General features: G+C 44.8%; 2 protein-coding genes across 2 annotated transcripts in view; one reads left to right on the top strand and one right to left on the bottom strand.

Annotated features, from left to right (window-relative positions):
* Positions 1 to 7,467, bottom strand: part of adamts7 (a disintegrin-like and metallopeptidase (reprolysin type) with thrombospondin type 1 motif, 7) — a 111,178-nt gene extending 103,711 nt beyond the window's left edge. The window contains exon 1 of the mRNA XM_072464684.1: positions 7,354 to 7,467. Within this exon, the coding sequence (XP_072320785.1) occupies positions 7,354 to 7,453 (100 nt within the window). The 5' untranslated portion in view covers positions 7,454 to 7,467. The remainder of the gene's footprint in view (positions 1 to 7,353) is intronic.
* Positions 7,468 to 8,887: 1,420 nt separating this feature from the next.
* Positions 8,888 to 10,084, top strand: LOC140381523 (relaxin-3 receptor 1-like). Its single transcript, XM_072465590.1, has one exon. The coding sequence runs from the start codon at positions 8,888 to 8,890 to the stop codon at positions 10,025 to 10,027; it is 1,140 nt and encodes a 379-aa protein (XP_072321691.1). The 3' UTR covers positions 10,028 to 10,084.
* Positions 10,085 to 24,268: the final 14,184 nt, after the last annotated feature.

Raw genomic sequence — 24,268 nt, 5'->3', positions numbered from 1 at the left:
TCTTGTATTTCACGTATTTTTTATTATTATATTTTCCATGATTTTCCATTTAGCCAGTTTCAACTCCTTAACGCTTCAACCGATTTCAACAAGTTATACCTCATTATGATCGCTTTCACAGTAGTATGTGTGCTATTACTTTTGACATTTGAAAAACTTGTACTTTTTGCAGAATTTTCAAAAGTATTAGTACTTTTTCCCCATTTAAATGAATTTGGGCATTATGAGTGTCTGCGGAATTCTTTAGGCTTTATTCTTTAGAATTTTGTGACGGAGTCGAGCGAGCGAGCGCGAGCGAGAGCGAGAGAGAGAGAGAGACTCCAGCAATGGCTTCAGCCATTGCAGATTTTCTAGTTTACATTTTTGCTGTGCGTAATATGCCTAAATAAGGCCTAAATTCACTCGTCAGAACTTTAGTGTTGGGTTACTTGCTCATTAGAATGAGAAGGGAAAAGAGAACAGAACAGCAGCAGAGGAGCCGGAGGGGAAGACAGGCTTTAGATTGTGATCAATGAAATTAATTTATATTGTTGGGGCAGGATCAGCTCGGGCCAGCCAGATGCTAAGAAGTGATGAGGGATCTACAGCCAACAATAGGATTAATATGACCCATTACTGGGCTGTTTGGGTAACAAATGAGATTAGTTTCAGGTGAAACAGTGTAAACAAAGAGATAAACAGGACAGTCTATCATCAGGAGGTCCCGCCCAGAGGGCAGGGCTTACACAGCCCAAAGTAAGATAAGATAATTCTTTATTGTCCACACAAATCCAAGTTCTCAACCTTAAGAATTGCTTTTGGATGAAAGTCGAAATGTCATTTTTTCCTGATGTGTCCAGATGACTTCAACTGAATATTTTTCTATAATTAAATGTTATTAAATAAACTACATTTAAAAAAACAGCTCTTATTGACTGAAGCATCAGCAGTATTATGTTCTATCATGAAAGGTTCTGCACATATAATAATGTATCTAATCTAATAATGTTCTGCTGGAGGGGCTCATCTCCATAAAGCCTTGAATGTTCAGTATGGCATAAGATATCTCCATGGAGACAGAAAGAATGAAACTCTGAAATAAATGTAAGATAGATAACTTTAATGCCGTTGTGGAACATTCCAGGCAAAGCAATAACATCTCCATAGAGACAAGCAGGTAGTGGGGGAAAGTAGCATAGTGCAGCATTATTATGAACAGGATTTGTCCGTTATTATTCTGCTCGAAAGGGCCCCCAGAGGTCTGCACAGCTGTGTCATATTTTAATTGAAATAAATGACTATTTTACACAACAGGCAGGAGGAGGCGGGGGATGTACAGTTAGGTGTGGACCTCAGGTCCAGTCTTTAGACTATGGTAAGACTAAAAGCCATGATTTGACTCACTCTTCATCCAGAAACCAGTAAAACAGCCCTAAAAAGTATTCAAACGTTCTTGGGGGAGGACCCCCAGATCCCCCATGATTGGTCCCCCCCATTTTTGAAATAGTTGTGACAGCCATGTCAGGATGTGTGGCAACAAACATACATTCTTACTGCTACTCCATTTCCTTTTAGAGAAAGTCTGCAACAAGAAGGGCATCTGGCATAAATCCCTAAATTACTCATTCACTATTTCCTGGAAAGCTACAACAGACCAACATCATTCTCACTGCAGGTTTTAATAATGTTCAAATGGGTTCAGTGTGTGACGAGGCTGTGTGTGTTTGAGGTCCATTAAAGGTCTTACATTCTGCAAAATCGAGTTTGAACCAGGTTATAATGCTGTTCAAAATCAAACCTGGATTTTTATGTGTTCCTGCTGCAGGGAGTGCTCCTCTGTGTTTTTAAAGTGCATGAGACAGGTTTTAATGTTTTTCTATTGATTACTTAGTTTGGTGGGATAGAAACTACAATAAATACTTTCCATAGTTGCATGTTTGTATACCAGATTTTGCGCACGAAAAGGCGCACTGGATTATAAAGCGCACCTTCAATAAATGGTCTACTATGGATAATTGTTCATACATAAAGCGCACCGGACTATAAAGCGCATTAAGCGAAACAAAACAGACGGATAAGTCAGTCAGTTGAGCTTTATTAAACACGTTCAACTCATTCAGATCAACATTGTTCAAACGTTAATGAGCGTAACGTTTGAACAATGTTGATCAAACGTTACGCTCATATAACTGTTCAGTAAAATACAACATAATACACTCACTCTTTCAGTTCATCCCTCGTCCACAAATCCCTCAATCCTGCATCCCTGGATCTCTGGATCCATCTCTGGATCCATCCCTGGATCCATCCCTGGATCCATCCCTGGATCCATCCCTGGATCTCTGGATCCATCTCTGGATCCATCCCTGGATCCATCCCTGGATCCATCCCTGGATCCATCCCTGGATCTCTGGATCCATCTCTGGATCCATCCCTGGATCCATCCCTGGATCCATCCCTGGATCCATCCCTGGATCTCTGGATCCATCTCTGGATCCATCTCTGGATCCATCTCTGGATCCATCTTGAGTTGCGCTGCATTTCAGTGATGATTCCGGCCTTCGTGAAAGCTCTGACCACAGTTGACTGATACTTGTGCCCAGAGTTTAAAGTCTCATGCAATAATATAATAGATCCATGGTCTCTTGGCAGGAGCCATCTTGGGGTCCTGAATTCGGGGTCCTTTATTTAGGTGTCCGCGTTGTTCCTGACGTATAATGTAGTTTACATTTTGACAGAGTTCCGCGAGCGCCGTGTGTAGCGGTAGACTACTGTTCCCAGAATGCTTTGCATACATGTTGGGACCTCCGGTTCCGGAGTACCGTAACCGTGCTTCTAGACGTGCGTCTGAGTCTCTCGTGTTCCGAATCTTCCTTATACACCGTGTACCACACAAAACCGCTTCGAGGTCATTAAGCACAATTTCCTCGTGGCATGGACAGCTGATTAGTCCTCCCACATATCAATCATCCCTTGTTTCCTACTGCACACCTGCAGCCTCTTCCCCAGCATAGCAGCACGTTTCACTGGCTGCGCATGCGTGGTTGATAAGCCGGTGTGTGTTTAGCGAGAACCTTAGGCTGAAGGACGGCAGAGGAAGACTGTGATCGAGCTGGCTCAAAAGAGACAGAAATCTGCGGAGACGAGAGATGCGATGTGAGTGCGCGCATGCGCACTTTTTAAAAATGGACTAACAGTCGAGTTCTCAAATCGGCAAAAAATCCTCTATCATTCCTTTAAGTGCACCGGATTATAAAGCGCACTGACGGTATTTGAGGAAATGAAAGGCTTTTAAGTGTGGAAAGTACGGTATATAAAAAAAAGCTGGATGAGTTTTAAAACTCAATCACTGTCCATGTCATCAACACTGAAAGTTTCATCCATTTATGTGTAAAGAACACATTTGTACAGTTTAATCATTCATTTAATAAAATAAAGGTGTTGCCATTAATTTTAACTTGTATAATGGTAATCATAACTATGTGTAATGTAGACATGGCTTTGGACCTTGTTTACAGTAAGGTTGCGCTAATATATATTATATATAATATATATATAATATATATATAATATATATTATATATATATATATTATATATATATATATATATATATATATATATATATATAATATAAATAATGAAGGTATTTGTGGTTTAGTGAAATGAGTAGATGAATCTGTCATATGCACTGTAAGTTTACACACTGCAGTCATCATTATTTCAATGGAATTGACATTCAAATCAAAGCTGGCAAGCAGTTTGCTTTTCAGCTATTGTTTTTAGTCTCACTTTGACTGATACGCTGCAGACCATGTGCACTCTGCTGGTAATAATTGTGTTTAGATGCACGAACTAAGACTTGATATGAAATACCTGTTTTCGAACCAAAATCAGACACAGGTCACACGGGCCACAAAAGACTTGAGCCTGCAGTGTGAACGTAACCATGGTAGCACTGTGGCAACAAAACAAGCTGGTGCCTTGTTAGATTGTGCATCTATGTCTAAATGATGTACTTAAGAATATATTAAATTAATTAGATTAAATTGTGCCCTATGGCCGTTTCGAGCTCTGCTCTGCTGTGAGCTGACATCACCCAAACAGGACTAATGGTTTCTTCAAAAAATCAAATCCCTTTTTAACTCAACCAAGTTTGTGTCACTGCATTCAGCTTTGGAAATATAACATCTTGGGTCTTGATGTGAGTGCTGAGCGTCAATAAACAGGAAACAGCTGATGCTAACGTGCACAAGTTTTGTTTTGCTGAGCATGTGAGCTCAATACATAAGTTTCCATCAGAGGAATTACAGCGGTTTATCCCAAGAACAAGTCAACATTTGGAGAAATGATTATTGTATAAATCTGCTTTATGTCGCATGGGCAGTTGCTAGCCATTTGGGTGCCCTAAGCAAAAGCTCCGTGTTGCCCCCATGCCCCCAACCCTCTTCAAATGTGTAAATTGTAAGTAATTGTAAATTATTTTTTTAATTATTTTTTTTATATAAATTAAATTTGAGAAATATTGCATATCACAATCCTCTACCAAGTCTCCCTGTAGGCTCCTTGTATAATTGCAAAAGGAGCAGTGCAGCTGCTGCACAAACAGCCTCTTGCGTCATTCAGTCCAAAGTGCCTGGTCAGAATGGTGCCCCTCGCTGGTGCCCCTCGCTGGTGCCCCTCGCTGGTGCCCCTCGGAGCACTTGATGCCGACGCACTGCGAAATGAGAGCCGCTCAAAAGCATTCAGGGAGCCAAAATTGAGCTAGGTAGATCTCTCAGGGTCCACTTTGGATCACTTAAACAGACTAGTATGGGTCACTTAAGGCAGTGGAGACACTTTCAAACTGTTGAAATCCACTCCAAAGCCAACCAGTGGAAACCAGGCTTACGTTAACTTTCCTCCAGTGACGTAAAGTGATCTCGAGTCTCTTGTTTGTGTTGGTTTGTGTCGTCTCTGCGGAGCCAGCTGATTTATATTTCTGACTGCACGTTGACAGAGTGGGAATTTCTCGGAATCCTCCCGTGTCCATGCAGTCCGAAACCCTGAGAAGGAACCCCCCGCCGATGCAGTCAAACCCTGGGGTGCATTGTTGTGGTTCCTTGGTCTTTTGATGAAGGTATAAGGTCAAAGGGCCAGTCAAAGCTGCCCCTCGGCGGTGGTGGGAAAAGCGGACAGAAGGATGCTGCACACAACTGCTCTAATTGCTGTGTGGAGGCTCGCTCGATGTAAACACGAGCCACAGCTGGTCTGCACTGCTCCGTCTGCACGTCCAAAGCAGAACGCACTTTATACTTCTCTCTTGGTATTTTGTTCAAGGCTGCACAATATCGGACAAGAATGTGATATGACAGGTAATCACTGCGTTAACTATACTATTGCCATATTTTTATATACTTTTTGACACAATAATGAAATTTGCAAACATGGATACAACGTGCTCTTTGTCCATAAAGTATATGGGTACAATTTACTCTTTGTCAGAGTTTCCAAACAGCTCATCTATTTTCTTAAACACATTGTTTACTTTGGGGTGCACGGTGGCAAAGGCGGTTAGCGCTCCTGCCTCCCAAGAAGGAGATCATGGGTTTGATTCCCGGACCAGACCAACATCACATGATCTCTCTGGGTGGAGTCTGCATGTTCTCCCCGTGTTACAGTGGGTTCTCTCCGGGTTCTCCGGCTTCCTCCCACCGTCCAAAGACATGCATGTGTTAGGCAAAATTGGTGACTCTAAATTGGCCCTAGTGAATGAATGTGAGCGTGAACTGTCTGTAATGTCTATGTCTCTGTGTTGGCCCTGCGACGAGTTGGCCACTGTCCAGGGTGTACCCCGCCTAAGGCCCGAAGTCACTGGGATAGGCTCCAGTCACCCGTGACCCCAAAAGGGAACAAGCGGTAGAAAATGGATGGATGGACATTGTTTACTTCCGTGTTCTAATATAGGGACGTAGATCATGGTCGCAAACGAAAAGAAAAAAACACAGATATCTGTTTTTGCAAATAATCTCTTCAATTTCACTTAAATTGAAAGATGTGCACGGCTTATTTTATTAGACTTTGTTGAAAACAAAAGATTAACATGGACAAAACACGCAATTTCAATGTAAAAAATAAAAGACCTTACTCACTTGATATTCCATCACTCCTATAGTTTAAAACTGAGCTGAGAATGCTATAGAATTCACTGTTGGACTGTTAGATTGCAGAGGTTGATCTAGTTCATATCTCTGTCATTTCAAAGCCGATCCACATGAGACAAACACTGGCAATGCAACAGTGCAATGTCAACTTCAAATAAAGATGAGTGAAATTATTTTTCACGATAGCCTCAGAACCTGGTGCAATTAATCCACTCCAGAGGCTTGATTGTTGTCAGTTGAAAGGATTTTAGCCATATTGTTACTATGACACGTTTGTGGAGTCAATCCCAAACTAACAAAAGGAGAAACATTTCAATTTTGGATATTTCTTTCAACAGTAAATCTAGAAATTCTAGAACATGAACACAAGCTATTTGGGACATATTAGTCTGTTGTGGGATGGATTATTGCCTCAATCAATATGGCAATATGGGAGCTTTTATGATAGTGTAACCCTTATTTCTTGTGTCTCACCCGTCTCTGAGGCAGTGGGTGTTGAATGTTATGTAATGTTATGTTATGGGTTTTCTGTTATTTTCCTATGCTAAAATATACCAACACGGCAGGACAGTGTTTAGCAGTGTGTCTTTATTTTCACGCGTTTTTCACCAACTCGACTTCCTGTGCGTCAACAAAACGGGTTGTACTGAAACAATATACAGAATATACAGAATGAATAAATGTACCCAAAATAAAATAAGTGCAACACACTATAACCAAACCCTCAAATCAATATCAAATGTAAATTCCCCAAATAAATGTAAATCAAATAGAAATTAATGTTCACATGCTGTATATATGTAAAATCGTATGTTACAATAATGCAAACTATTTTATTCCATTGTAATCTGCAAAATTGATCTCGATCGGCTTAGTAATAGAATCTAATCAAAATTAAATGCCCCTCCTCTTCATACTGGCATGATATTTATTGACTTTTACGGTTTTTACGGTTGAAAACAGGCAACGTGACATTTTTGGACCCTGTGTGTGCCCTGCAGTTTTTCACTAATGACAAGAAAGTGCAGAGCAATGGGCGGGGATAGGGGATAGGTGAAAACTGGGCTGAACACGGACGCCTCAAAAGCAGGACAATACAGGACAACACAAACATGCAGGACTCAATCCAAACGCGGCTGAGACCCTACAGAGGGGGCCCCCGTTACAACACGATTCAAAGTATTTCCACAACATTTCCCCTTTAAACAATCTCCCAACGAATCACCACTGACCTGGAGCATGCGCGCGGCACGTTTCCAAAAGCAGTGCCAGGAGGACGTAGAGGCACGAGAGGCTGCGTCTTTGTCCATCCCCGCGCGTGGACCGGCCCATGTTGTCACGACGATGTCAGGCGTGATCAAAAGCATTCACACACTCTGCACACACTTGAAGCGAGCCGGAGGTTTGACGTGCGGTTCAGGGGCGAGGGCGTTTGCAGCCGCGCGTCTAAGGGTCGCCTAGGCCCGGGTAGAAGCGGGGTTCATAGCGCCTGCTCTGGGGTTTCCTTCTGGGCAATCCCCTCCGTGTCCTCCATCAGCCCCGGACACACTCGGTGACAGCTCAAAGTTTTCTGTCTGCAAACTTGAGCTCGTCCGGCCCCTCAGATGGGAGGACTCTCAAACAATGGGACATCTTCCAGGGGGCTGAGCTGCGTTTAAAGGGGAACTAACTAACTGCAAGGGCCATGTATCAAGACGCGGCCCCCGGAAAATAAGAGGTGGACTTACAGGCCAGATCTACTTGGCTCGGGACTCTCAGCGCGGGGTCTTTCGGGTTCTCACTGGGTTACATAAGGTTCAGGAGCCGAGTGTAATCCGAGACGCGGCTCGCGCTGCGCGACACTGAACCAAGAGCCTCAGTGAAGTCCAGAGATGAGACGCGCCACGTCAGGTTGGCTCTTTTCTCTTCTTTATTTGCACTTCTGTGTAGTTGTGTAGTTGATACATTTACATGTTTTAAATAATGCTTGGCAATAAGTCTTCTGCACCCCCTGCTGGTGATGAAGAGCAACTGACATCTCTAGAGACGCGCCGCGGGCTCATGATGGAGATCTGAATTTGCAATAAAACTACATAAGGCATCACTTTTGTAGCATAGCCCGTCAGAGACATGGCATCTGCGGGGGGCTTCTGAGAATGGTGTTTAAAGTTAGGGAGTGTCTACAGAGCCGCGGCGCGGGCTATTTTGTGCCACGGCTCCTGAAACTGCTGGGCTATTTGACCGCGCCGGGTTAGACCGCGCCGGGTTAGGCATGAGGCTATATGACCGTGCCGCGGCTCCTGAAACTGTTCTTAAAGTTAGGAGGGGCGCTGCGCGGGCAGAGGGGTGGGTGCTGTACAGAGACGGTGAGAGGGTGAGGTGTGGGGGCTAAGTCTGGAGACATGAGCTACTCATTCTAAACATCTTTCTTTTCTTGTTGCGCTTTGGTCCGGATTGAGCGGAGCCTCGAGGAGGAGCTCATCCTGGCGCACGTGTGCCCTGACACAGACCAATCCGCGCTCACCTCGCGGTGCCAAGTGTTTATAAAAGCAGCAGCGGTCATCTGTCACTCAGAGCGGACCTGTCACTCAGAGCGGACCTGTCACTCAGAGCGGACCTGTCACTCAGAGCGCACCTGTCACTCAGAGCGCACCTCTCGCCTCTCGGGGAAACTGCTGATGACTTCGGGCGTCACCAAAATGAATGTGATTGAATCTCTCTCACGGTGAACCGCGTGCGTCCCCGGGACTCGTGCGTGTGTGCGCGCGGGCAGAGGCGCGCGTGGGCATGGAGGAGCCTCAGAACCACAGTGTGAACGGCTCTTTGGAGGGACACTCCGGGTTTGAGGACATCGACGTGAGCGCGGACGGGAGCCCGGTGCTGCGCATCCTCATCTCCGTCATCTACAGCGTGGTGTGCGCCATGGGGCTCCTGGGGAACCTGCTGGTGTTTTTTCTCATGAAGTTGCGCCAGGGCCGGAAGAAGTCCAACATCAACACGTTCATCCTGAATCTGGCCGTCACGGACTTCCAGTTCGTGCTGACGCTGCCCTTTTGGGCCGTGGACACCGCGCTGGACTTTAGCTGGCCGTTTGGAGACGCCATGTGTAAGATCATCCTGTCCGTGACCGTCATGAACATGTACGCCAGCGTCTTCTTCCTCACGGCCATGAGCGTCACGCGCTACCTGTCCGTGTCCTCCGCGCTGAAGAAGCGCACGTCCCGCCGCACGCGCTGGGTGCACTGGGTCTGTGCGGTGCTGTGGGTGGCCGCCACTCTGGCCACAGCACCCACCGCGGTCTTCTCCAAGGTGACGGTGGTCGCGGGGGAAAAGTTGTGTCTGATGCGCTTTCCTGAAGGCCATGACTGGCTCGCGATGTACCACATCCAGAAGATCCTCGTGGCCTTCGTGGTGCCCATGCTCATCGTCTGCGCGAGTTACGTGATGCTGCTGCGCTTCGTGCGTCGCCGCAGCATGAGCTCCTCCAACCCGCGGCGCCGCTCGCGCGTTACGCGCTCCGTGGCCATCGTGGTGCTGTCCTTCTTCTGCTGCTGGATGCCCAACCACGCCATCACGCTCTGGGGCGTGCTGGTCAAATTCAATGCTGTCCACTGGGACAAATATTACTACCTCGTGCACACGTACGTGTTCCCCGTGACCGTGTGCCTCGCGCACACGAACAGCTGCCTCAACCCGGTGCTGTACTGCCTCATGAGGCCGGAGATCCGGAAGATGCTGAGCGGGACCTTCTGGAAAGTCTCCACGCTCAGCTCCAACAAGGGCTGCGCCACGCGCTCTTTTACACAGGGCGATACGCACGCGGGCGTGCCGGTCCAGCCGCTGGACAAGGAGGACTACACTGTGGGTGAAAGTGGACCAAGAGTGGACACACAGCACGCCGCGTTCTTCATTTCCGCGGGACACTGAGCTGTGCGCGCTGCAGCGGAGCACGGGACCATTCTGCGGGTGTGAGACTTTCTCCAGCGGGACCCAGGCTCCTACTGTCCTCAGGGTCCTGCTGTCCTGCTGTCCTCTGTCCTCTGAGACACTTATTTATTCACCAGGAAATATTGTGCCAAGTGATGAGCTCGTAATTCGTAATGATGTAAATAATGTTACAAGTTGATCCCCATTGTGTCCCTCATAAGGCTGATGGGACCATTACATGTCACTCATAAAACATATGTCCACACAATACTACAGGACAGAAGCAGACAGGAGCAGACAGGAGCAGGACACCAGCACAGACAGAGGAGTCACTGGTTCACTCATCATTTTGCAGTTTGAACAAATTCACAAATCATTCATGTTGACATGAAGTATTAGAAGTTATCAAAATGATCACAAATCATCATTTTTTCTCTCGAGACTTTCAAACAAGCTGCTGGACATTGCGCCGCACAAAGCCTGTGCTGGAGTGAGCTCTTGGTTGATCTCTTTTAATGAAACAGTTTATCTTTACTATTTTATGCTGCTGACCACCCGGACCTGGCTACAGTATTTTGTTTCTGTCTATGTTTGTATTGAAATGACAAATACATTCTGATTCTTGATGTTTAAAGCTCTGTTCCACTGCACACAAACATCTTTAAGACATCGATGGTTGTTTCTCTCATACCTCAGAGTCAGCCCTGCTCATGGCTCTAACAAACGTACAAAAAATTGACAGGTTTCAAGGATCATCAGAGTATTATTAATTCAGTTTGTTAATTGTATTACATCTTTTTGAAGAAACTGAAGAAAAAGAGTGAGTGTAAAATCTTAACACATCAAAAAGTCTAAATATTGTATAAATAAATCCTAATTGTTATATTCCTGTTTGGCCTCTGTCAACAGCAGATCTGTCCTTTGATATGGTCCTGAATATTAAAATCTTCCACTGCTCAACATTGTCACAGCCATGAAATCCAACTGGTGTAATGTACAGCAAATGCTTAAATATGGTAACGTCTGTGTTTGAGGTGTTCTATTTTTACTGTGTGTAACTGCTCAATGTTCTTGAATTGCCTCTTGGGGATAAATAAAGTGATATTGATTTTTTGATTTTTTGATTGATTGATTGATTGATTGAAACTCAGACCATAGCATTGGAGAAAGACATTTGTGGTCGTGTCCCTAATCAATAGTGTAAATACAAACAATATACACAAAATCTTACAAAAGAGAAGATGAGCTGCACCAGATTTAGCTATTTCTAAAATGTCAAAATATCAAATTCGATGATTTCCTAAAATTATAAACTTATACAGATATCAAACATAGGTTTTACAGTTACATCACGAGTACAATTTACTTTGACTGATGTTGACAGTTGATTATCGACTGACAGTTTCAGTTGATTCCTCTGTGTGATGGTTAGAAATGGAAGGACAGTTGTGCAGAGGCAGAGCATCTGTTGCAGTGGAACGGGAAGAGAAGGCCAAAGTCTGAGAACAATGTCCATGGACGTGGAACAGCCTTATTCATAATTTTGAACTTGGTACATATAAGAAAACTGTCAAAACTGAGCATTTTGTATTAACTGAGGATATTACAATGGTGATAATCAAGAGCAGCACAAAGCACAATGTAAAAACAAACTGCTCGTGCTCTTCTAAGGCCACCTACAGCTTTCAACAAGTTTGAGCAATTTTAACCTTTTTTGAGATAATCAACTTTTTCTCGGTTCTTTTTAAAATGTCCTTGTTTTTATTTTTTCTTGTTTTAAATGAAAACATTGTAAATAAAAAAACAAAGAACACGACACAGAGAGCAAAGTACAAAACGTGGTCAGAAAGGTAATTTTTTTAATAAAGTCCAAACCTAATTATTTAAATTTTTTCAAACCTCAGTTATAATTTGGGTCCAGTTGTTAATTGTTGGTGCTGTTTGAGTTTTCAATTTATTTGTAGTGGCCATCTTTGCGCTCCAAAGATATCCATGTGTCGGGCAGGTATTTTGAGGCCCAAATACTAATCGATGAGAGATCGATGAGAGATTGATGATGGATCGATGAGCGATCGATGAGAGATTGATGATGGATCGATGAGCGATCGATGAGAGATCGATGAGAGATCGATGAGAGATCGATGATGGATCGATGAGCGATCAATGAGAGATCGATGAGAGATCGATGATGGATCGATGATGGATCGATGAGAGATCGATGATGGATCGATGAGAGATCGATGATGGATCGATGATGGATCGATGATGGATCGATGATGGATCGATGAGAGATCGATGATGGATCGATGAGAGATCGATGAGAGATCGATGATGGATCGATGATGGATCGATGATGGATCGATGAGAGATCGATGATGGATCGATGAGAGATCGATGAGAGATCGATGATGGATCGATGAGAGATCGATGAGAGATCGATGATGGATCGATGAGAGATCGATGAGAGATCGATGATGGATCGATGAGAGATGGATGATGGATCGATGATGGATCGATGATGGATCGATGAGAGATCGATGATGGATCGATGAGAGATCGATGATGGATCGATGATGGATCGATGATGGATCGATGATGGATCGATGAGAGATCGATGATGGATCGATGAGAGATCGATGAGAGATCGATGATGGATCGATGATGGATCGATGATGGATCGATGAGAGATCGATGATGGATCGATGAGAGATCGATGAGAGATCGATGATGGATCGATGAGAGATCGATGAGAGATCGATGATGGATCGATGAGAGATCGATGAGAGATCGATGATGGATCGATGAGAGATGGATGATGGATCGATGAGAGACCGATGATGGATCGATGAGAGATCGATGAGAGACCGATGATGGATCGATGATGGATCGATGATGGATCGATGAGAGATCGATGATGGATCGATGAGAGATCGATGAGAGATCGATGAGAGATCGATGATGGATCGATGAGAGATCGATGAGAGATCGATGATGGATCGATGAGAGATCGATGATGGATCGATGAGAGATCGATGATGGATCGATGAGAGATCGATGAGAGACCGATGATGGATGGATGAGAGATCGATGATGGATCGATGAGAGATCGATGATGGATCGATGAGAGATCGATGAGGGATCGATGATGGATCGATGAGAGATCGATGATGGATCGATGAGAGATCGATGAGAGATCGATGAGGGATCGATGATGGATCGATGAGAGATGGCTGGGTAGAGACTCAGGATGGGGGCTCTGTCTCGGGTAATCAGTCCAGCTGATTCAGAACCCCCAAAAATGATTTAAAATGAAGGAAGTTGATCTGGATCTCGACGTAAGCCTGCATGAAAATAATGTTCCTGAGTGACACGAGGGAAGAGGAGCTGGATGGAATCGAAAGCAGTCTGTCCATTACTGAGAGGAGGATTAATACCGGTGCATTTGAATAGTGTTTTAGCGTTTGTGGGTCGTCAACGGAAGTACATGGGTGTGAATAAGGTGCGAGAGTGATGGGATTGAACGAGCAGTCGATAGAACTGAATTTTGTGGTGGAGTTGCCTTGCTCCGGAGTGGAGAGCGAAATACTTGCATGGATGTAGGAGTTGACGAGCTGCGGATGGAAATTAAGTCAATATGAGCGTTGAATGAGGGAACTTAATTGAGAGCTGAATGAGATTGAGAATGAGTGGAATGAAAGATATGAGTCTGATTTATGTGATTCCTGAAGATCGAAGAGGAGGAATTGAAGCGATCGTCGAAGTTTGGTGTAGAGCGTCGGATTTGGGACGGTGAATCGAGAGTAGGAGTTGGTCGATTATGGTGACTTGAGTATAAGCAATGCAGGAGACGGATTGATAGAGGGGAATAGACTGAGTATTATGAGGTGCGGCATAGTAGGATATCCCTTATTCATCTACTATAGAGGTGTTGAACAAGTGCCTTCTGTCTGATCGAACCCCCCCCAAAAAAATGTCTGGACGATAGTGGGGTATAATTCTGTGGGATTATGTGAATGCCTCGTAGCGGAGACTAAGCGCTTGAGGACCGCCTAGTGCGTATGGCAGCTGGAATGGGTTGGAAGGGGCTGGAGTGCTCTGAGCGGTCGTCGATGCATCAATAGATGCGCGATGGATGAGGTGCACGTTGAGAGATGTTTTTCTGAGAAGAAGGAGGGAATGTGAGATGAATGAGCATCCCGGAGCCCGATGACTGTTCTGGGGAGAGACGGCTTCCTGGTGCCAGCTGTGACCCTGGTGAGGATGCAGAAAAGCTCGAGTGGGATGTGGGATGAATGGGGAGATAGAGCGGGATGAGTGATGAAGGGAGGGATGAATGAATAGTCGAAAGAGATCGAGTGGAGAACGAACTCGGTGCGAGAATGGGGTCGAAGGAGAGACTGGAGAACCAGAGGGGCGTAAACCGGTGGCTCTGTGGTAGACATCCCTGTGGCTCAGAGGGGCTCTGGGAAATGAATGCGTAAGTTGGGGCGAGCGTAAAGCAGCTGCCGTTGATCGGGCGAGCGAGAAGCCGCTGCTGTGGATCGGGGTGAGCGTGAGGCCGCTGCTGTGGATCGGGGTGAGCGTGAGGCCGCTTCTGTGGATCGGGGCGAGCATGGGGCCGTTGGCAAAGTTCGTGCTCGGGGCGAGCGCGTGGACGCTCCCGCGGGTGGGGGCGAGCGCGTGGACGCTGCCGTGGATCGGGGCTGCAGGTGGGGCTCTGAGCGAGCGTGGCTGCAGGCGTGGCTCTGAGCAAGCGTGGCTGCCGGCGGGGCTGGGGCTCTAGGCGAGCGTGGCTGCAGGTGGGGCTCTAAGCGAGCGTGGCTGCTGGCGGGGCTCTGGGCGAGCGAGTGGAGTGGATTGGAGCAGCGAGGCATGGCATGGGTCGGAGTAGTATGCTAGCATGAGTCGTCGTAATGGTAATGAATGGGATGAGGGGTGCAGGCGTGGAATGTAGTAGGAGCCCGAAGGCGATGTGAGCATGTGTGAGAAGATATTCCTTTATTGTCCCACATGGGGAAATTTCATTGGTGCAACGCAGGAAGATACAGAGGTAGATACAGAAGAACAGATCACTTATAGGAAGTCTGAAAAACACTTTCAGTAGAAGATCTCCTATAAATAAATAAAAACTCCCATAGACAAATAAATAAATAAATACCATTGCATGTGATCCCGACGGTAATTGCACATGAATATGTGTCACGACAGCACATGAATTGCACATGAATTCCAACAGCAATTGCACATATGACAGAATTGCACATCAGTATTAGGTTAGGTCAGTATTGCGCCGGGATAACGTGACGATCTCCGGGTAAGACGACTGTTCTCCGCAGTTTCATGAGTTCCTCCTTTGTGGAAACGCGGTACGGCGCCGGCCGGGGGGCGGGGCCGGAGCCGGGGGGCGGGGCCGGAGCCGGGGGACTCAGAGGCAAGACACATCGCAACGACACGACGAAAACACTCAATCCAGCCGAATAAAGTCAAAACAAGTTAATTTAAAGCGATTCCAGTGCGTGTCCCGATCGTTCGTGAAGTTCCTCTTTCATATAAACGTGTATATAAACGTGTATATAAACGTGTACCGACGACACGCCGTACTTTAGCGCGGCCGGAGGGCGCGCGGGGGGGGGCTGGTGGGCTCGCTCGGAGCTAGCTCACGTCACAACAACACAACGAACGCAACGAAAAACGCTCAAATCCAGCCGAAAAAAGTCAAAAACAGTTGAATTAAAAAACTATTCCAGCGCGTGTCCCTATCGTACAGTAAAATAGAAAAAATATACTAACTATATTTACAAAATATAGGAGATAAAGCACAATAAGTGTGAGAAAGAAGAGAGAGCGTTTACACCGGACTGCCAGCTGTACCAGCGCCTTATGACGTCACCATTGCAGACAAGCAAACATGGTAAGATGAGGTAGAGTGAAAAGCAAGAGCTGGGAAAATTAGACTTAAGGTAATATGCGAATGAGAAGATGAGAAACTGCCGGAATGCAAGAAATAGAATCTTCGTAGATACCTGTGGCTAGCATGTGGCGGCGAAGCCAGACAGCTGAATGTGACGTGATAGTAATTTAGTGGAAGCATAAATTGTGAGCCTACAAGGCGTGAGAGTTCACGTGAGAAGAGTAGGAACTGTCGAAATAGTGTAGTACAAGTAAGCATGAACGGAGGGCGAAAAGAAAGAATAGCTTAAGCCAGAATGATAATGAATGGTAAAGAGCCAGCGCGTAGAAGATGGTACGTTGATAGGTACATGCAGAAGAATGTAGCAGTAGGTACAGAGGAGGGATAGAGGAATGTATGTCGAGGGAGCAGCGTGTGCAGCGGAGGGGATGAGAATTGATGAGAAAGATTGAGAAAAAAGAGGGAGCGTTGAACTCAACATTGTTAAGGACAAGCTGGGACATTGCCGAGTCCCTATGAACATTGTTTAATCTGCTTTAAATTGAGTTGTACAACCTGGCTCCCGCCACCAGGGGGAGCTGAGAGGTGGAGCAATGGTGACGTCATCGGCTGCGCGCCTCCGGACAGACGTGGAACCAGGAAGTGAGGCTGACGAAAACATGGATATTTATCGACGTAGCGTCTGAAAGAAGTGTCCACCGGCTTCGGCCCGGTGCGCCCGCTGCGGTACGGTCTCTGGTGTCCACCTGAGTGGAGACGCCGGGTGCGGCGCGCAGGAGCGGCAAGCCAAACCGTGCCCCGCTCCAGGAGCTGGAGCAGGGCACGGCTGATGAGCATAAAGTCAAAGCAAGAAGCAGACGAAGCATCAACCTGGACAAAGTGTCCAACCACTGGAGACGTGAGAAGGACAGACGTGCAAAAATGTATGTTTTAATGTCTGAAAGGTGTATATGTCTCATTTTGTTCCACAACTGGACCACAGCCAGGCCAAAGCAGGACAACATGAGTTTTGTATTTTAACTGGGCCAAATTGCTTGTAATAAAAGTAAACTAATGAAAATTGCTGCTGTAATTTGAGTCTTTTAATGTAACTTGCAATGATCCAAGGTTTTGAACAGGTGTGATACTGGTGTGTGCCCACAGGGGGCGCATGTTTCTCACAGTGGTCCTCAGTGGGCCCAGTGAGCTTGTGTGTTTGCCCAGACACGTGAATAATTAGAGGGAACATTGCTGGACCTACCCTACAACGTTTTTCAATAGCAGTGGATTAAGTGTCTCTTTTGGAGCTTCATACAACTCTGAGCAGAACCCATCACTCCCTGGAGTTTACTGTTCTTTAGACTTTTTATTACACCTTATAGTGTTGTTTCCAACACGATTATTTCAGCTCCTGGTCATAACAGGCACTTTTAGGGTGTCCTAAAAATAATGTATATCATCTTCTTTATCTCCTGAGAGTTTTGGAAAACTTGGTATAAGGATTCAAATGATGATTGAATTTCATTTGGTTTGGTTAATATTACGTTTCTCTACCTGTCTCGTATTTGATTTTTGATTTTTTTCCCCCTCTAATGTTCTATTTAATTTCCAGTAGCACTTGAGGATTCCCCTTCTTAGCATGATTTACCTCCAGCTGTTTTAGTTTTTCTTGCAGATAATTTAGCTTTTTCTCCCTTTGTTTCTTTTTTGGCTATAATTTTAGCTCTCAAACTCTCAGAGGATGGGCGGAGACGTATCACCGTTGTAATTTTCCTCTACATAAGTCTTGAAGTTTTGACATATTTTCCTTAAACAAAGGGTCCTGACTTGAACCAGGAAGTACTCCCACGTTAGTCCTGTGCTCAGGTCTCTGCACTGGCTTCAGGCTCAGAGAATAGATTCTCAAACTCTTTCTTCAACGTCTACTCAGTGGTCACTGATCCTGCTTGAGAGAGAAGAACGTGGAATATGCCCTACGTTATCCTGCAATGCTGAGGATCAACGTGAAAGGGAAAAAAAAAGATTCGCTTCAGCAGAAGAGGCGTTCTGGTTTGACATTTTCTCCCCTGTAGTTTCCTTATTTCAATGAAAGGGACCTGGACTGTACTGGAGAGTGTATTCCAACTGCTGCTCGGGTCCTGACTAGAACCAGGAAGTACCATCACATTAGTCCTGTTCTCAGGCCTCTGCACTGCCCCCTGTGGCTCAGAGAAGAGACTTTAAAGCAGCTCTGCTTGTGTACAAGTCTCTCCATGGCCTAGCACCAAAGTACATCTCGGACATGTTAGTGCCATATGAACCATCTCGGACTCTGAGGACCTCAGGGACCGGCCTCCTGCTGGTGCCAGAGTCAGGACTAAACATGGACCGGCCTCCTACTGGTGCCAGAGTCAGGACTAAACATGGACCGGCCTCCTACTGGTGCCAGAGTCAGGACTAAACATGGACCGGCCTCCTGCTGGTGCCAGAGTCAGGACTAAACATGGACGGCCTCCTGCTGGTGCCAGAGTCAGGACTAAACATGGACCGGCCTCCTGCTGGTGCCAGAGTCAGGACTAAACATGGACCGGCCTCCTGCTGGTGCCCAGAGTCAGGACTAAACATGAACCGGCCTCCTGCTGGTGCCAGAGTCAGGACTAAACATGAACCGGCCTCCTGCTGGTGCCAGAGTCAGGACTAAACATGGACCGGCCTCCTGCTGGTGCCAGAGTCAGGACTAAACATGGACCGGCCTCCTGCTGGTGCCAGAGTCAGGACTAAACATGAACCGGCCTCCTGCTGGTGCCAGAGTCAGGACTAAACATGGACCGGCCTCCTGCTGGTGCCAGAGTCAGGACTAAACATGGACCGGCCTCCTGCTGGTGCCAGAGTCAGGACTAAACATGGACCAGCCTCCTGCTGGTGCCAGAGTCAGGACTAAACATGGACCGGCCTCCTGCTGGTGCCAGAGTCAGGACTAAACATGGACCGGCCTCCTGCTGGTGCCAGAGTCAGGACTAAACATGGACCGGCCTCCTGCTGGTGCCAGAGTCAGGACTAAACATGGACCGGCCTCCTGCTGGTGCCAGAGTCAGGACAAAACATGGACCGGCCTCCTGCTGGTGCCAGAGTCAGGACTAAACATGGACCGGCCTCCTGCTGGTGCCAGAGTCAGGACTAAACATGGACCGGCCTCCTGCTGGTGCCAGAGTCAGGACTAAACATGGACCGGCCTCCTGCTGGTGCCAGAGTCAGGACTAAACATGGACCGGCCTCCTGCTGGTGCCAGAGTCAGGACTAAACATGGGGAATCTGCGTTTCAGTTTTATGCAGCTAAAACCTGGAACATTCTTCCTGAAGATGTGAGACATGTTCTACTCTGACAATGTTCAAATCTAAGCTAAAAACAGTTTTGTTTAGCTGTGTTTGTGACTGAAAGGATTTTCTTTGCATTCTTCTCTTTTATGACTTAATTTTTTTTTAATTTGTTAATTTTATTGTATCTGCAATTTCTTTGTGATTTTAATGCATTTTTCCTGCTGTGAAGCACTTTGAATTACCTTGTGTATGAAATGTGCTCTACAAATAAACTTGCCTTGCCTTGAAAAAGTTATATCAACCGTACTGGAGTGCCTTTTTTTTTAAACCTAGAAAATGTTTTTTCCTCCACACTCATGAACTCTTTCTTTTTGCAGTTTGTTCTATCATGTTTGTGTGTTGTGCTCGACCAGAGAGTTGTGTAACAAAAGTAGAATTAAAAGAATGATTTCAACATGGTAAATACAATGCATCTGAAAGGTTACAAACTGCATCTTTTAATGTTAATGGAGTATTGAGTCCAATAAAGTGGTCAAAGATATTGACAAAGATGAGAAAAGACAAATATTCCCTATACCTACAAGAAACCAATTTAAATGACTTAGAACATCTGTTGCTGATTGATGTTCAGCCGATGGGATGTCAGATTTCTCAAATCAAATCAATTTATTTTTGTAAGGCCCAAAATCACAACAACAGTTGCCTCTGAGGGCCACAGGGAGAAATGAATCAACAATGTCTGTGGTGGCGATGAAGTCAGACAATGTCTGTGGTGGCGAGGGACGATGTCCCAGGGTCCTCTGTCCTTAGACTCTCCTTCTCGGCCAGGAAAAACTACAAAAAAAACCTCTTTGGGAAAAAAGCGTAGAAACCTGGAGGAGTTCCAGTGAAGGAGAGATCCGACTCTCACAGACGGACAGACGGACACAAGGGAGACTGGAGCTGGACCCACTCTTCAGGCAGATGAGGGACCGACTGAGGCGAACTGGACCCACTCTTCAGGCAGATGAGGGACCGACTGAGGCGAACTGGACCCACTCTTCAGGCAGATGAGGGACCGACTGAGGCGAACTGGACCCACTCTTCAAGCAGATGAGGGACCGTCCACACAGGGCAGGGACCACTTCACCAGGAGAGGGACATCTGGGTCCACAGGTCCTCAGGAGTGAGAGAAAGAAAAGAAGGCGGTGAACAGTTTGCAAGTGGAATTAAAAAATAAATATTGTTTGATAGCATAAGTAGTCAGAAGAAGAAGAGGATAGTGCTCAAGCTGTCATACTTCCCCCAGCACAGTTACTCCTAGGGCAGCGTAGCTAAAGCTGTGGGTTTATGTTTCTGTTCCTAACTAGTCTGACCATAAGCGATTTCGAAGAGGAACGTTTTAAGCCTGGACTTAAATGAAGAGACTGTGTCAGCATATTTAACATGGGTCGGGAGCTGATTCCATAACACAGGAGCTTGGTAGCTAAACGCTCTACCTCCTACAGTACTTTTAGAGACTCTTGGCACCACCAGAAGGCCGGCATTCTGAGAGCGAAGAGCTCTGTTTGGATGATATGGTTCTATAGCATCTTTGAGGTAGGATGGGGCCATGTCATTTATGGCTTTGTAGGTCAAGAGTAGAATTTTAAATTTGATTCTAAACTCGACGGGGAGCCAGTGAAGAGACTCCAGCACCGGCGTAATGTGCTCTCTTCTTTTTGTTCCTGTTAGTAATCTTGCTGCTGCATTTTGAACCAGTTGAAAGCTTTTTATGGAGCTTTTAGGACACGCTGCAAGCAGGGAGTTACAGTAGTCTAATCTAGTCGTTACAAATGCATGGATAAGTTTTTCGGCATCACTTTTAGGCAGGATTCTTCTGATTTTGGCTCTTGTTGCGCAAATGGAAATAGGCTGTTTTACAAGCTTGATTTATCCATCCATCCATCCATCCATCCATCCATTTTCTACCGCTTGTTCCCTTTCGGGGTCGTGGGTGACTGGAGCCCAGTGACTTCGGGCGGGGTACACCCTGGACAGTGGCCAACTTGTCCAACTTAATGACACAGAATTTGTAAAAAATATGACATTGGAAAAAATTGTAATGGTGAAGTTTCTCCACTCATTGCTCTGGGATGCAGCAAAGGCAGTTTTGAGGGGCAGGGCAATGGCTGTCGCCTCAACCAAAAAGAAACAAAGGCAGAAAAAAATGAATGATTTACAGAACAAAAAAAAGCTGTCGGAAGCTTACGCACGTGGAATACAATGATCCCCAAATGCTATAGGTAATTAAAAAGAGGGAGGAGATTAATGACCTGACCTGAAAAAAATACAAAACAAAACCTCTTCACCAAACAAAGATATAAATGTATTAGCTTGGAATACATATAATTAGCTTAGAAAACAACAGCCAGAAAAAAACTATTTTCAAAATAGGAGATATGCAGAATAATGTCTGTAATTTGGACCAAACAAGACCGAATACAATCAGCATTTAATCCTTCTACAAAAACCTTTTCACCAAAATATCAGGAAAAAGAAATACAATATTTTTGGACACTCTTAATCGTCATGACTGAAGAGCAAAACTAAAATTAGGTCCTGAAATAGCAACTACTGAAATTCAAAGTGCAATCAAAGACTAAAAAGCAAATCTCAAAGCACTGACTGGTTCACCTCAGACTGGTATAAAGCTCTAAAAGTTACTCCATTGCTTTTATCAACTTTTAACTGGGCCGTTAAAAAAGCTCAGATCCTCAGAGTTGGAATGAATTCACCTAACCCTAACCCAAATTGAATTCACAATGATCAGACAGGATTTATTAACAAATGACAAACACAAAATAACATAAGACGAACTTTAAACATAATGAATTATAGATGCTGGGAAAGCTTTTGATTTTGTCAGCTGGTCTTATTTATTAAAGTGCTGAACACATTTTAAATAGATTATTTAATAATGCAACATATTCAGGCTTTTTACGATTGTCCAACATCAAGAACGACATTCAATGGTCACTTATATAGTTATTTGCTTTGTACTTGGAATCATTGACCCGATATATTAGACAATTGGAAACATATTATGGCGTCTCACTTGATGGAACAAAACATAAAACTGCTATGACGATGATGTCCGACTATATTTGAGCAAACCAGACATTTCAGTTCCTAATGTGATGCATTTCTTTCATGATATTGGTCCAATGTTGATACAAATCGAATGCACTGGCGATCTCCTATGTCCTTTTAAATATATATGTCCATAAAGAACTATCTCCAATCCTGGAGAAAAACTATACTCCTCTTTTCTCCACTATAAGGAAAGATCTTGACTCTGATCCCATACTTTAGTCTAAATCAAAGGTTTGAAACAATAAAAAATAATGTTTTTATTGAGGCTTATAAATCAGAACTTTCAATAATAATGAATAATTTCTAAATTATATCAATGCATTTCTAATCTGGACAGCTAGCTCAAAGTCACACGTCTGGAGAGAATTTTGCTGGAAAAATGTGTCAAGATTTTTTCATAACCATGTCAAAGTGCCCATTATTCACATGGAAATTCAGACTGTTGGAGAAACTGTGGCACCAGGAGGAAAACCACTCTCACGTGTTCTGGGACTGTCCTTTTGCTCAGAAATATTGGACTGAAATGAACAATGCTCTGCAGACCGTTTTTGACATTTCCATCCCACTCAATTTCAGAACTGTTGGGCCTCAAGACTCCTGTCATGGACACAATAAATAGATACCTCTGGAATATACTTTTGGCGGCAGGAGAAAAAGCCATAACAAAGAAATGGATGACACAAACATCACCAACAATCAAGTTTCTAAATTTAGAAATGGAAAAAATGTATTTGAAATGAGACTTTGGACAAAATGAGGCTTATTTTATTATTATCTATTTTGATATTGAGTTGTCTATTTGTATTCTTATTTTACTTTTCACTCTCTGGTTCTGTTCTGTGTTTTATGTTTATTCTTTTAAAAACTGAAACGTCAGACAATCCCAAAACACATGGCCGTGATGCTTGATAAAGTATTTCCCTAATAATATGTACTAAAAGTTAAGGTTTTTCTTACAAAATTCTCTCCAAACATGAGATTTAGTGCTTCTCCAGTGAGTGCTATCGACATGCTCTCATTCATGACCCATCATAATGTAATTTACTTATATTTCCAATTTATTTTTAGGCCGGGGCTGGAGAGCCGCGGCGCGGTCAAATTGCCCCGCAGTTTCAGGGACCGCGGTATTTCCCTTATAGCCCGTTATAGCCTCATGGCTAACCCTAACCCTAACCTTAACCTTAACCCTAACCCTAACCCTAACCTTAACCCTAACCCTAACCTTAACCTTAACCCCAACCTTAACCTTAACCCTAACCCTAACCCTAACCTTAACCCTAACCTTAACCCTAACCTTAACCCTAACCCTAACCCTAACCCTAACCTTAACCTTAACCCTAACCCTAACCTTAACCCTAACCTTAACCTTAACCCTAACCCTAACCTTAACCCTAACCCTAACCTTAACCCTAACCTTAACAATAACCTTAACCCTAACCCTAACCCTAACCCTAACCCTAACCTTAACCCTAACCTTAACCTTAACCTTAACCTTAACCTTAACCTTAACCCTAACCTTAACCTTAACCTTAACCCTAACCTTAACCTTAACCTTAACCCTAACCTTAACCTTAACCTTAACCCTAACCTTAACCTTAACCCTAACCTTAACCCTAACCCTAACCCTAACCTTAACCTTAACCTTAACCCTAACCCTGACCCTAACCCTAACCCTAACCTTAACCCTAACCTTAACCTTAACCTTAACCCTAACCTTAACCCTAACCCTAACCCTGACCCTAACCCTAACCTTAACCTAACTTAAATTTCAGCCTAAAATGATAATAGTCACAATATTTTGGGGGAAATATACGTACGTCTGAAAAACATCTAAACCAGACTTCTCTTATTTTGCGCTGTTACATAAAAAAGCCTTATTCAAAACCCCGGAGCAGCTTAAAATCTGCTAAAATGAATGAATGAGGCTGGAATTACACGTA

This window comes from Eucyclogobius newberryi, unplaced genomic scaffold (genome assembly GCF_026437365.1).
Source record: "Eucyclogobius newberryi isolate DKJ021-1_F unplaced genomic scaffold, fEucNew1.0.hap1 SCAF_5, whole genome shotgun sequence".
In the NCBI taxonomy this organism is placed as follows: Eukaryota; Metazoa; Chordata; class Actinopteri; order Gobiiformes; family Gobiidae; genus Eucyclogobius; species Eucyclogobius newberryi.
This window is presented reverse-complemented; position numbering and strand designations above follow the sequence as displayed.